The sequence below is a fragment of the Sturnira hondurensis genome, unplaced genomic scaffold (assembly GCF_014824575.4).
Source record: "Sturnira hondurensis isolate 20B ecotype Veracruz unplaced genomic scaffold, ASM1482457v3 Scaffold0009244, whole genome shotgun sequence".
Taxonomy (NCBI): Eukaryota; Metazoa; Chordata; class Mammalia; order Chiroptera; family Phyllostomidae; genus Sturnira; species Sturnira hondurensis.
Window position 1 is genome coordinate 3,283,859 of NW_028081875.1, and position 13,212 is coordinate 3,297,070.

At 37.6% G+C, this 13,212-nt stretch overlaps 1 protein-coding gene across 4 annotated transcripts in view; it reads right to left on the reverse strand.

The window, feature by feature from the left end:
* XRN2 (5'-3' exoribonuclease 2) overlaps positions 1–13,212 on the reverse strand; it is a 113,978-nt gene that overhangs the window by 70,587 nt on the left and 30,179 nt on the right. For all 4 annotated transcript variants that reach the window (XM_037057013.1, XM_037057011.1, XM_037057012.1 and 1 more), the window contains 8 exons: positions 12,618–12,690; positions 12,432–12,482; positions 11,781–11,938; positions 5,148–5,222; positions 4,929–5,062; positions 4,775–4,832; positions 4,584–4,691; positions 144–188 (listed from right to left, as the gene is read on the reverse strand). In XM_037057013.1, coding sequence (XP_036912908.1) covers positions 144–188; positions 4,584–4,691; positions 4,775–4,832; positions 4,929–5,062; positions 5,148–5,222; positions 11,781–11,938; positions 12,432–12,482; positions 12,618–12,690 — 702 coding nt within the window. The remainder of the gene's footprint in view (positions 1–143; positions 189–4,583; positions 4,692–4,774; positions 4,833–4,928; positions 5,063–5,147; positions 5,223–11,780; positions 11,939–12,431; positions 12,483–12,617; positions 12,691–13,212) is intronic.

Below are 13,212 nucleotides of genomic sequence, written 5' to 3' on the forward strand. Positions count from 1 at the left end.
TAGGTAAGAAGGCAACCCAATGAACTCTATGTCCCTAACTGACTCCTACTGGATAAGGGATAAAAAGCTATTGTAATAAACTACTTCGTCCCAAACTGTAAAGTTATGCTACAGCCAATGTTTCAAAATTAATTAAAACTCACCTTCATTCTCTTTCTTTTTTCTTTCTGTCGTCTTCTAAAACTGTCCTAAAAGTATAAAATCCACATATTCTGTCAAATAATTACACAAAAATGTAAGAGTTAAACATTATCAGGAATGACTTAGGAGGCAATTAAAGCTTTAAAGGAAGACCTCAGAAACCTAGGTACATAATTAAACTACATAATGGACTATATGTTTAAAGTGTTGCTTACCAGAACTTTAGATGGTTAGAGAGCATTCTGTATTGAGTTTAGATACAATTTAATTGTTCCTATTTTTTCCCACATGGTTTTTGGTATAATTTCACAAAGTATGAAAGACTCATGACAAAAATCATTGGTTTTACCCTGGAGCAAACAGGCTCCCAATAAGAAGAAGATACAAATAAGTAAGGAAACAAAGAATTCTTAAGTTGTGGCTCAATTCAGTTAATAATCAAGATATCAAATTTAAAGATGTTGACAAGAGAATTTAGTAACAAGCCTGTGTTACCTAAAAAAGGGCTTGACAATTCCTGACTCTGTAACATCTATGGCACAAGTGAGTAAAGAGAGAAGTGGGCTCTATATAAGTACTATTCCCACCACTGGTTCCAAAACGTCAATCTAATGAAAGAAAGAAAATTTCAGATGTTTTGCACTGCTTATTGCGGTCCAATTTAACTCACAGGAAAGGGTCCTGTCTGCACTGGTAAGTTTTCAAAATGCAGCCATGGTTTCAACTGCCTAGAATTGGGATTATCTTGCTCCCCACTACCTGGACCATTCAAAAGCCTCCTTTAACCCAGAAAGCACTCCTCTTATGCCCACGATTCCGTGACTGTCAAGGCACTGAAATGACAGCTAAGATGGCTGTGGCTGCAGCTGCAGCCTCAAACAGGGCCAGCTGGTACTGTACTGTCATTCTGCCAGCTTCATTTCTATCTCTTCCAATCAGTACTGCCAACTGCAATATGTGTTAACAGAATGTTTTTCTGCCAAAAGAGGACCTGAATGTTCAATACACAGTGACTGACTACCTTGAAAACTCCTAAGATATGAAAACCACCAACTTATTTAATCAAGCTTTTACCCCCCTCTTTAATTAAACTTCTCTTACCTACGTCACCAATGACTTACAGACTGCAAAATCCATTACTCCGTTCTCAGTCCTTATCTGACAATGACTCCTTCTGGAATCATGCTCTTCATTTGTCTTCTAGGACACCACTTTCACCTGGTTCTCCTCTTTCACTCTTGCTGCCTGCCCTTACTCCTCAACTCCCCAACCTCTTAATGTTGGGTATTCATCTGAGACCAATACTTGGACCTTGCTCCTTCCATACTCTCATGGGAGTAAACCATCTAGTCTCATGGCTTTAAACATCATCTATATGCTTATGACTGTCAAACCAGGATCTCTCCCCAATTAGAATCTCTAAAATGGAATTCCCGCCCCCAGATTTGCACTTCCCAGGCTTCCTCATCACAGTTGCTCAGACCATTTCTCAACTGCTCAAAATGCCTTGTAATCATTCTTTATCGCTTTCTTTCTCTCACCTAGCATTTAACTCATTAACCAATCTCATTGGTTCTACCTTCAAAACACAAAATCCACATATTTCCTGTCATAACTGTTATGACTACACTAGCTCCCTTGGACTTGGTTTACTGCTTCTTTCTTTGCCTCCATACTACACGGGTTTACTTCTCATAAATGGGATCACTGCCTCTATCTTTGCCTCCACAGTGAGCCTCAATATAAGAGCTAGTGACCCTTTTATGATTGATATGTGCCAGTTCTTGTCACTTTCATACTCAAAACCCTCTAGAATGAAAGCTAAAGTCCTCAAAATGACCTGAAGGGTCCTACCAGATCTAGCCCTCCATCATCTTTCTAACTTCTTCTATCACCTTCCCTTTGCTTCCTCTGCTCCTACCACACCGGCTCCTTGCTGTTCTGTGAACATCTGGGTATGCTCCTGCCCCAGAGGCTTTCCAGTGGCTACTCCCTCTATCTGAAATGCTTTTCCTATATACATCTCACATCCTTCAGGTCTTCATACAAAGTCATCTGCTAGTGTGGTCCTCTCTAGTCACCTTTTCTAGAACTGCAAACTACCTATCACCACCTTCCCAGATATTTCCTCACATGCTTTAATTTTCTTCCAGGCACTTACCACTAACACATTACTCAATTTGCTTAAGTTTTTATACTTATCATCCATCTCCCCCAGAAAAACAACAGCTCTGTAAGGTTAGACATTTTTGTGTTCTTCTGTTTTGATTTGGTTTTCTGTTGTATCAGTAACACTCAGAAAACTATCTGGCACATGGTAACAATAAATATTTGTTGAATAAATAAACAATATTTGCAAGACAAAAGTCAAACCTCAAAGCTCAAAAAATAAAAAGCATCACATTTTTTACCTAATTCCTTATTTAGTAAAAAAATATTGAATGCATTCCTCTTCTATTTTGCTGGTCATTATTTCTAAGGGTGGTGGTAACACATAAGCAGAACAGTCCATCTGGGTGCTATCAACTCCTCTAGAAATCTGTCAAAAGTGGACACACTTTCCAGGAAAACATATACCACCATATACTTTTATGTTGAATTTCTGAGGTTTCATGAAAACCCCCACCCATGCCCAACCACACTGATGGACGTCATATGATGTCAAGGACACCAAAAAGATCCACAGTATTAAAATGCTATTTTTGCCAGGCCATCTGAAAACCATTATTATTATCTAAATCTGAAGCACTCTGGAATCTATCAAATCCCATACAACCTGCTCTAATGCCAAAAATAACCAATATTTAATAGTATATACTCTGCCAAAGCCACATAAAAGGACTATTCTAACAAGATGCTTTTACACGAAGTAGTACACAATAAATATATTTTTTTCTTAAGTATAAATGGTAGCAGGTCAAGTGAAGCCACCATAATTGTTGAAGACTTAGTTAAAAACGGCCATTTTGGTCTGGGTGGGGGGGTGGGGAAAAATTTTTTTTAAAAGGCCATTCTGGTAGACACTTGATATTCCAGACAAAATTAGTTCTGTTATTTGAATTTTACATGTGAAAAATTCTTTCCATCAAAGAAGATTACCAAATACCAAAGACTTTGGAAAGAATGCTAAACAGTCTCCTTACTCTTACTTAAAATGTTACCCAAAGTTCTAAAACAACAAACTTGAAGAAAATATGAAATCTTATCGGATACAATGACATGTTTGAATCTGTTAGATCATGAAGCAATATAACAATATTATGTTGCTATTTGCTCAAAATAGCCATATTACCTTTTATAAAATCAGTTTCCAAAAGGATTTCCTTTACTTCTAAGAAGTTACTACTATCTGTTCATTTTACCCACTGCTTACCTCCCTTCCCACTCCCCCACAATCATGCTCTGACACATTCAGCCTCCAGGCTGCTGCCCCCACTAACTCCCCAGGGCCTCTGAACCCCTGGCTGAAGACTAGGGGTCTGTCCATACAGCTCTGACGCCTCAAGCAGTATTAATGGCTTCCCCTCTCTTCAGATATTCCCTCCCATCTCTCTAGAACTGGCTCCTCATTCTCCTTAAATGCCCACGCTTTTCCTTGAGGTTTCCTTTGGAGGGAATTTCACTACACACAAGCTCCCAGAGATTTCAAGTTCAGACTCATCACTTGAAGTACCTTCCAGCTGCTAATGGTTCTCATACCTCCTTTTAAAAAACTACTGCTCTGAGCTTTTCACACATCTACCACATTGTTTCCCAGACTTTTCCCCTTTCAAGTATTCTGAGTGTTTGAGGTATCCCTAAAACCCAGTTATCTCTAAAATGAAACTCAATTTCTACCTTGTAACCACCCTAACCTGTTTACCTCAGTACTTGCTATCTCAGGGAATGGCATCAGCAAACTCCCAACTGCCAAGTCAAAAACTTGGACTTCTCACCTAAGCCCTCACCTTATCAGATATAATCACTTTCTGAGAGCTTGGTTATTTTATTTTCTTCTTATATGTTTAAATTTCTTACTGAAAGCTACAACCATCTGCCATGACTGATGCAATCCAACCCAGATATTGTACATTCTATTACCAGAGTAGAGTTCCTAGCTCTTAACCTGTCTTGCAGAGAATAAATATTTCCTGTAAACCTGGCAGGTACTAGCTCAATCCCAGCATTCTTGTAGCGCTGGAACCCTCATTTTATGTTATATCTTAATTAAGATCATGAAGAGAAAAAAGTTACAATGCAATTCACAGTGTGCAACATAGTTCCATACAGCAAGCATCACAACCTTTATAAAATAATTAAAGCACTAACCACTAATGATTACACTGATGTTTGTTACACTGTAATGATATAACACACTGAAAGAGGTTAAAATTACAATCACAGGATTATCATACCCTATTAGAGACAGGAGCAATTTAGCTACTGCAATAGAAACACTTTACCTCATCATCCTTTCTCTTTTTAAAAATGCTATCCTCAACTTCACCAACTGCTAACATGATCATCTGTACTCTTTGCAGATTGACATAACCACTTTCTGTAAGGTAACCCTGTAAGTGATAAAATACATAGAAAATGACCTTCTTATAAAAGCAAATACTTCTGTTTTGAAATTATTCAAGAATGCACTTACCCCAGTTTTGTGTACCACATTTTTGTATATGTTAACTAAACGGTCAATTGCACCTTCCCTGCAACCAGGAAACAAACAGGCATTAGGGCCAATATGCAGTGTAAAGGCGAGGAGGCTAGAGCAGTAGTCTGAAAACTCACAGAAACACACATACCTAATCTCCAATGATGGTAGATGAGGAAGAAAGTCATTTCCTACAAAGAAGCACATGAAGACCCAGTCATCAATGCTCCGTTCAACATCAAATGTGAATGGTAGGCTGGCCATGGTGAGTTCTCTTTCCAAATACTACAACCAAACAGAACACTGTCATTAAAGCTATTAAGAGGCACCTTGTTTTAGAGTGTAGATTCCAATGATTATGACTACGTACCTCACGAAGAACATTAAGACGAAGGAAGATAAACTCTCCCTCTGTGCAGGGAAGACTATCTGCAAGTTCATCATGCTACACAAGAAAGGGAGTAAAGGTTAAATAAATCTACTCTAAACCCTGTAAGTTTCTTAACCAAATAAATGTGCCTTTTCCTAAAGCAAGATCGATTTTAATACTGTAATTTTTAAATAAAAAAACTCATGAAACCCATTTTTTGTTTTTAAAAATAAAAATTAACCACAATCCCAGTCACAGAAGAGGGAAAAGCAAACGTTTTGTTTTATGTTTTTTTAAAGGGAAACAGTAAATATTTTAGCTTATGGGGGTTACATTATGGTCTCTGTTGCATATTATTTTTATGCTTTATTTGTTTTGACAATTTATTAAATAGGTAAAAATCATTCTTAGATCTGGAGAGCTGTAGTTTGCCAACCCCTATAAATTCCTTTGATCTTCCTTTGTGAACATATATTTGTTCCCTGCTTTATTTTTACTCAGCATGTTTTTAAAAATATATTTTATTGATTATGCCATTACAGTTGTCCCATTCCCCTCCTTCACTCCCCTCCATCCTGCACACCCCTCCTGCCCACCATTAGTTCATGTCCATGTGTCATATGTTCTTTAGCTTCTACATTTTCTATATTACTCTTGCCCTCTCCCTGTCTATTTTTTCCCCATCATGTATGCTACTTATTCTCTGTACCTTCTCCCCCATTCTCCTCCTCCCACTCCTCTGTTGCTAACCATCCATGTGATCTTCATTTCTGCGGCTCCGCTTCTGATCTAGCTGTCCTTAGTTTTTGTTTTAGGTGTGGTTGTTAGTAACTGTGAGTTTGCTGTCCTTTCACTGTTCATATTTTTCATCTTCTTCTTCTTAGATAAGTCCCTTTAACATTTCATACAGTAAGTGCTTGGTGATGATGAACTCCTTGAATTTGACCTTATCTGAGAAGCACTTTATCTGTCCTTCCATTGTAAATGAAAGCTTTGCTGGATAAAGCAATCTTGGCTGTAGGTCTTTGGATTTCATGAGTTGGAATACTTCTTTCCAGCCCCTTCTTGCCTGTAAGGCCTCTTTTGAGAAATCCGCTGACAGTCTGATGGGCACTCCTTTGTAGGTGACTGTCCCCTTATCTCTTGCTGCTTCTAGAATTCTGTCCTCCATTTTCATCTTGACTAATGTAATGATGATGTGCCTTGGTGTGTTCCTTCTTGGGTCCAACTTCTTTGGGAATCTCTGAGCTTCCTGAATTTCCTGGAAGTCTATTTCCTTTGCCAGACTGGGGAAGTTCTCCTTTATTATTTGTTCAAGTAAGTTTTCCACTTACTGCTCTTCCTCTTCCCCTTCTGGTACCCCTATAATTCAGATGTTGGAGCATGTAAAGATGTCCTGGAGGTTCCTAAGCCTCTCCTCATGTTTTTGAATTCTTGTTTCTTCATTCTTTTTTGTTCCGTTATTTTTTTCTTCCTTCTGGTCCACTCCCTTGATTTGAGTCCCAGTTTCCTTCCCATCACTATTGGTTCCCTGTGCATTTCCCTTCATTTCACTTACTTTAGCCTTCATTTGTACCTCTATTTTGTGACTGAAATCAACCAGTTCTGTGAGCATCCTGATTGCCAGTATTTTGAACAGTGCATCTAATAGGTTAGCTATATCTTGGTCACTTAGAAGTATTGGCTCTGGGGCTGTCAGCTGTTCTTCTTGAGCCATAATGTTTTGGTCTGTTCCCACCTGTTACATATGAGGGACGGAGTCTTAGGTGTTCACCAGGACAGGGCAACCCAGGTTGCTGGGTTGTGATGCTGTATGTGGGGATGGGGTCAGAGAGGGGCAATGGCGCTTATTCCACACTCTCTCTTGGATTTCAGTCCCCTCTGCTGCTTTCTGCAAGCAAATTGGCCCCTTCTAGTGCTGGTTCCCAGATGCATGGGCTTGTGCACCCTCCAGGACCCTGTGCGTCTCTCCAACAAACTTTCCGTGAGCCTGGGAGCCTCTCCCGGCACCTCAACCCCCACAGTCTTTCCAATTGGCACTTTCAGGCTCTAATTCCTGTCACTGGGGCCCTAGCCTCAGTCATCTGTCTCACTGTTCACTCCTTAGCTTGTTTTATCTGTGCACGAATATGTGACTGTAGTCAGCCAGCCACCCTGCACCCTCACTGGGCCCACCCGTTGCCACCCCACACCTGGGATCTGCCAACCACCGCTGCTTACGCTCCTGGGTCAGTCTGACCTAACAATCTTTCCTGCCCGACCGGCTCTGCCGCTGACTCCACCCCTCTTACCAGTCTGGCTGAATGGTTTGTTGTTGTCCATACAGTTCAATTTTCTGTCTGTTTTGGTTGCGTTTTTGTTACTAAAACTTTGTTGTCTTTAAACTTAGTTGTGCGAGGAGGCACAGTGTTTCCACCTACGCCTCCATCTTAGCATGTTGTTTTTTTTAAATATATAATCTTTATTATATTTTTTCCATTATCATATAGTCAGTGCCCTTATACTGGCCTCTGCATCCCCACCCCAGCAATCTCAGCATGTCTTTTTAAAAGGTCCCATAATCGTGAGACACATACAACCCCCTTGAAAGGGGACTGGATATAATCAAGGAACCCAAAATATGTAGAAAGTGAGCATGTTCGATATTAACTTAAATATTTAAAACAAAAAGTATAATATATTTTATTCATAGTTCCTTTTTTAATTAAAATATTTTATTTATTTATGTTTTTAGAGAAAGGAGAAGGGAAGGAGAAAGAGTGGGAGAGAAACATCAATGTGGGAGAGAAACATCAGAAACACCAGCCAGAGCTCATAGTTCCTTTTAAGAATAATCATTGAAACAAATAACTCCTACAAATAAATCATATGAAATAGTCATTATTATCTATAAGATCTAAGGCTCAAGATATGTTAGAAAAGGTGGCAATAAAGTGTGTGCATGCTTTAAAACGTTTGTTTACTTAGAAACTTTAAAATCAGCCTTGGCTGTGTGGCTCAGTAGTTGAGCACTAGCCTGAGAATCAGAGGGTCGCAGGTTCTATTCCCAGTCAGGGCACATGCCTGGGTTGTGGGCCAGGTCCCCAGTCCCCAGTCCCCAGTAGGGGGTGCATGACTGGCAGCCATGCATTGATGTTTTTCTCCCTCTCTTTCTCCCTCCCTTCCCCCCTTTCTAAATTAAGTAAATAAAATATTTTTTAAAAAACTTTAAAATCATCCTGGCTGGCATGGATCAGTGGATTGAATGCTGGCCTGTGAACCAAAGGGTCGCCGGTTCAATTCCCAGTCAGGGTACATGCTTGGGTTGCAGGCCAGGTCCCCAGCAGGGGGCTCATGAGAGGCAACCACACATTGATATTTCCCTCTTTCTCCTTCCCTTTCTCTCTCTCTAAAAGGTAATAAATAAATCTTTTTAAAAAACTTTAAAATCATATGATCATATAAATAGATACAGAAAAAGCATTTGACAAAATTCAGCATCCATTTATTACAAAAATTCTCAGCAAAGTAAGAATCACTAGTGGGAACATACCTCAACATAATAAAGACCACATACAACAAACTCTAACATCACACTCAAGAGGAAAAAACTAAAACCATTCTCCATAAGATTATGTTGTCCACTTTTACAACTTACATTCAACATAGATATTAAAGGTCATAGCCACAGCAATTAAACAAGGGGAAAAAGCATTCAAATTGGAAAGAAGTAAAATTCTCATTATCTGCAAATGACACAATACTATATATAGAGAATCCAAAAGAATCCACCAAAAAATTACTAGAATGGATGAATTCAGTTCTAGAAGACTACAAAATTAATATTCAGAAATCTATTGCATTTTTATACAATGAACTACCACAAACAGAAATTAAGAAAACAATCCCATCTACAATTGTATCAAAAAATTAAATACCTAAGAATAAGTTTGATTAGAAAGGTAAAAGACCTGTACTTGGAAAATTCTAAGATAATGAAGAGAGACTGAAGATACAAATAAATGGAACATTTACCGTGCTCATGAAGAAGAAGAGTTAACATCATTAAAATGTTCATACTACCCAAAGCACTCTATAGATTGTAATCAGTATCAAAATACCAATGGCATTTTTCACAGAGCTAGAACAAATAATCCTAAAATCTATATGTAATCACAAAGACCACAAATAGCCACAGCAATATTGAGAAAGAAAAATAAAGTTGGAGGGGTATCATGCTATCTGATAGCAAACTATACTACAAAGCTATAGTAATTGAAACAACATTGTACTGGCATAAAAAGATACATAGAGCAACAGAACAGAATAGAGAGCCCAGAAATAAACCCAGGCCTATACTGTCGATTAATACATGACAATTGAGGTAAGAACATACAATAGGGTAAAGACCGTCTATTCAGTAAAGAGTCTTGTAAAAAATTGGACAGATACATGCAAAAAACATGAAACCAGACTACCTTCTTACACTATATAAAAATCAACTCTGGTAAAAAGATTGGATTAAAGACTTAAATGTGACTTGAAACCATAAAAATCCTTAAAGAAAATGTAGGCAGTAAACTCTGACATTGCTGTAAGTAATATTTTTTTCTGACAGATTTCCTTGGGAAAGGGAAACAAAAGGAACAAGAAATAAATGAGACTATACCAAACTAAAAAGTTTTTGTACAGCAAAGGAAACCATCAACAAAACAAAAAGGCAACCTACTGTATGGAGAGGATATCTGCCAATGATATTGATACATCTCATAAGGGATTAATATCTAAAATTTATAAAGTACTTGGACAACTCAACACCAAAAACAATTCAATAATGGGCAGAGGACCTGAATAGACACTTCTCCAAAGAAGGCATACAGATGGCCAGTAGACATATGAAAAGATGCTCAATATCACTAATTGCCAGAGAAATGCAAATTAAATCCACAATGACATATCACCTCCCATCTGTCAGAATGGTTGTCATCAGTAAATCCACAAAAGTGTTGATGAGGATGTGAAGAAAAAGGAACCCTCACGCACTTTGTGAAATTGAAAATTGGTGCAGCCACTATGAAAAGCAATATGGAGGTTCCTCAAAAAAATTAAAAATAGAACTACTGTATGACCTACCATTTCACTTCTGGGTATTTATCTAAACAAATCCAAATCACTCATTTGAAAGAATATATGCACCCCTGTGTTCACTGCAAGATTATTTACAATAGCTAAGATTTGGAAGCAACGTAAGTGCTCATCAACAGACAACTGCATAAAGAAAAAGTGCTACATATATATTATACAATACTCAGCCATTAAAAAAAAAAAGAATGAAATCTTATGATTTGCAACAACATGGATGGATCTAGAGGGTATTATGCTCGGTGAAATAAGTCAGAAAAAAACAAATACTATATGAATTCCCTTACATGTGGAATCTAAGGAACAAAATAAACAAACAAAACAGAAAGAGCCCTGGTTGGTGTGGCTCAGTGGACTGAGTCTGGTCTACGATTCAAAACGTTGCTAGTTCCATTCCCAGTCAGGGACACATTCTTGGGTTGTGGGCCAGGTCCCCAGTTGGGGGTGTGCAAGAGGCAACTGAGCTATGTATCTCTCCCGCATCGATGTTTCTCCCCTTCTTTCTTCCTCCCTTCCCCTCTCTCTAAAAATAAACAAAACCTTAAAAAATTTAATTAATTAAAAAACAAACAGACTCTGATACAGAGAACAAACAGGAAGCAGGGACTGGAGGTCTGGGTGAAAAAGGTAAGAAATTACGAAGTACAAATTGATAGTTACAGAACAGTCAGGGGGATGGTGAATGTAGCATAGGGAATAGTCAATACTATTACAATAACTAGGTACGGTGCCCAGTGGGTACTAGCATTATCTGGGGGATCAGTTCGTAAATTGTACAACCGCCTAACTACTATGCTGTACATCTGAAACTAATATAAACTATTGACTGTGAACTGTAATTGAAAAAAAACCTGGCTGGTGTAGCTCAGTGGACTGAACACGGGCCTGTGAAGCAGAGGATCACGGTTCGGTTCCCAGTCAGGGCACATGCCTGGGTTGCAGGCCAGTTCCCAACAGGGGCCAATTCCCAGCAGGGGACGCCTGAGAAGCAACCACACATTGATATTTCTCTCCCTTTCTCCTTCCCTTCCCTTCTAAAGATAGATAAATAAAATCTTTAAAAAAAATGAGAGACAGAGAGACTTCAAAGATCATTGTCTAAAAAAAAAAGAACATGGGAGAAAAACTTAAAAAAAAAAAGGGATTTAAAAGATACAACTCTGTGAAGAGAAACAGAGCAGAGGTAAAAATCTAATTAACCATAGTCTTTTCTATCCATTTTGAAAACAAAGAACCTAAATATACTTATTTAAATTGTACACTTAAAATGGTTAATATTGTATTTTTTAATAATAAAAATATACAGGAGTGGGCAAAAGTGGGTTTACAGTTGTGTGTATGCGGAAGTTTATTCTTATATTATTATAATCTTAATCACAGAGTCCTTTTCCATATGAACTATAAACCTATTTTTTGCCAATTCCTGCAGAATGCATTTTATCATGATAACAGAAGTAGAATTTTAAAAAATAAAAAATTATGAATGAGGCAACTACCACCTCAAACTCTTACCTTTCCCATCTTTTCTCTTGGCAAACCTTCACAGTCCTTGACCTCATGTCCAAACTGATTACAAAGACCACATGGTTTGGGTTTGTTTGGTTTGAATTCTTCTCTAATAATGGTAAAGTTGGGTTCATGTGTAGCAAGGCCGAGCATGATGAGATCAGCTATCAACAACAAAATACAGAACAGTGAGTATTTTGAGAAGTTCCTTACCATAATGAAAGGTACAGGACAATACAAAAAAAAGAAACAAACAAACCAAAAAAACCCAAGACACTAGCACAAAGGAAAGTCCAAAGGAGCACACAAACAGATGGCAAAGCCAAAAAGCCAAACAATTCCTTGCAGTTCTCAGCAACAAGATGTCCTCCAGATACTTAGTCCTAGGAGTTAAGACTACCCATTCAGGAGTCAACACTTAGGAAATTTTCATTTTAAAGATATGTGCAGAAATATTAAGGTTTTAATGTAAAAAATTATTAAACACAGGTAAATTAATCACAAGTTAAACAACTCAAAACTAGGCCCAATCAGAGATAAAATAGGCAAGGCATTTTAGAATTTCCAGGCTACCATGAGTAACCCATTACTATCCACCAAGCCACTGAGTTGCTATGGTGTAAGCAAAGACAATCAAATCCCCAAAAAGAAACTTACCATCTGCTCCACATAAGCAATGATGTGTGTTTGGGTCATGGTTAGGCTGGGCTAAAGAGGGGAAAGCACGTATTTATAAATGTTTTACACCATGGTAATACCATATTTTACTCAACATTTTATACATAATGGTTTATCTTTCTTTCTAATAGAATATATAATCAAATATTTATAAGTGAGCTTTACCTCTTTGTCTTCTAATGTAATCCATGATTTTATGTTCTCCTTCACCAGGAGCACTAGCATCAGATAAAATAACCTATAAAAAACCAGTTGTAACACTTTTAGCTCATTTTCAATTTTATGGCACAAACATCAACAGAACTATCTTAAAAATAAATTGAAATAACAATATTATATTAAAATAGTCCTATTAACTGGAAATCTTCCTTAATAAGATGTGTGTGTATGTGTGACTAAACACCCAAACTATTTCATTGAATAATTTACTACCTGAAATAGGAAAATTGTAACCTTTGGGTCAATTCTTAGCCTTTAGAATATCTGATAAGTTCACAGGTTTCTACTATTCTCACTACTTTCCAAAAATGTAGCACTGAACCATGTAAGACCAAGGAGTAATCAATAAAAGATATCCATTAAATATAATTTGCCATATCTAATTAGTACAGAAAAAAGCTTGTAAATCTAAAATCACATAAAAGTTCGTTTACATTTACTTAATACTTGGGAGAACACAGCCATTCTTTAAAAGCAGACCCACAAATTTAATCCTCCTGTAATTTGATTCTAATAAATTTTCATTTAAAAATTGTTTTCA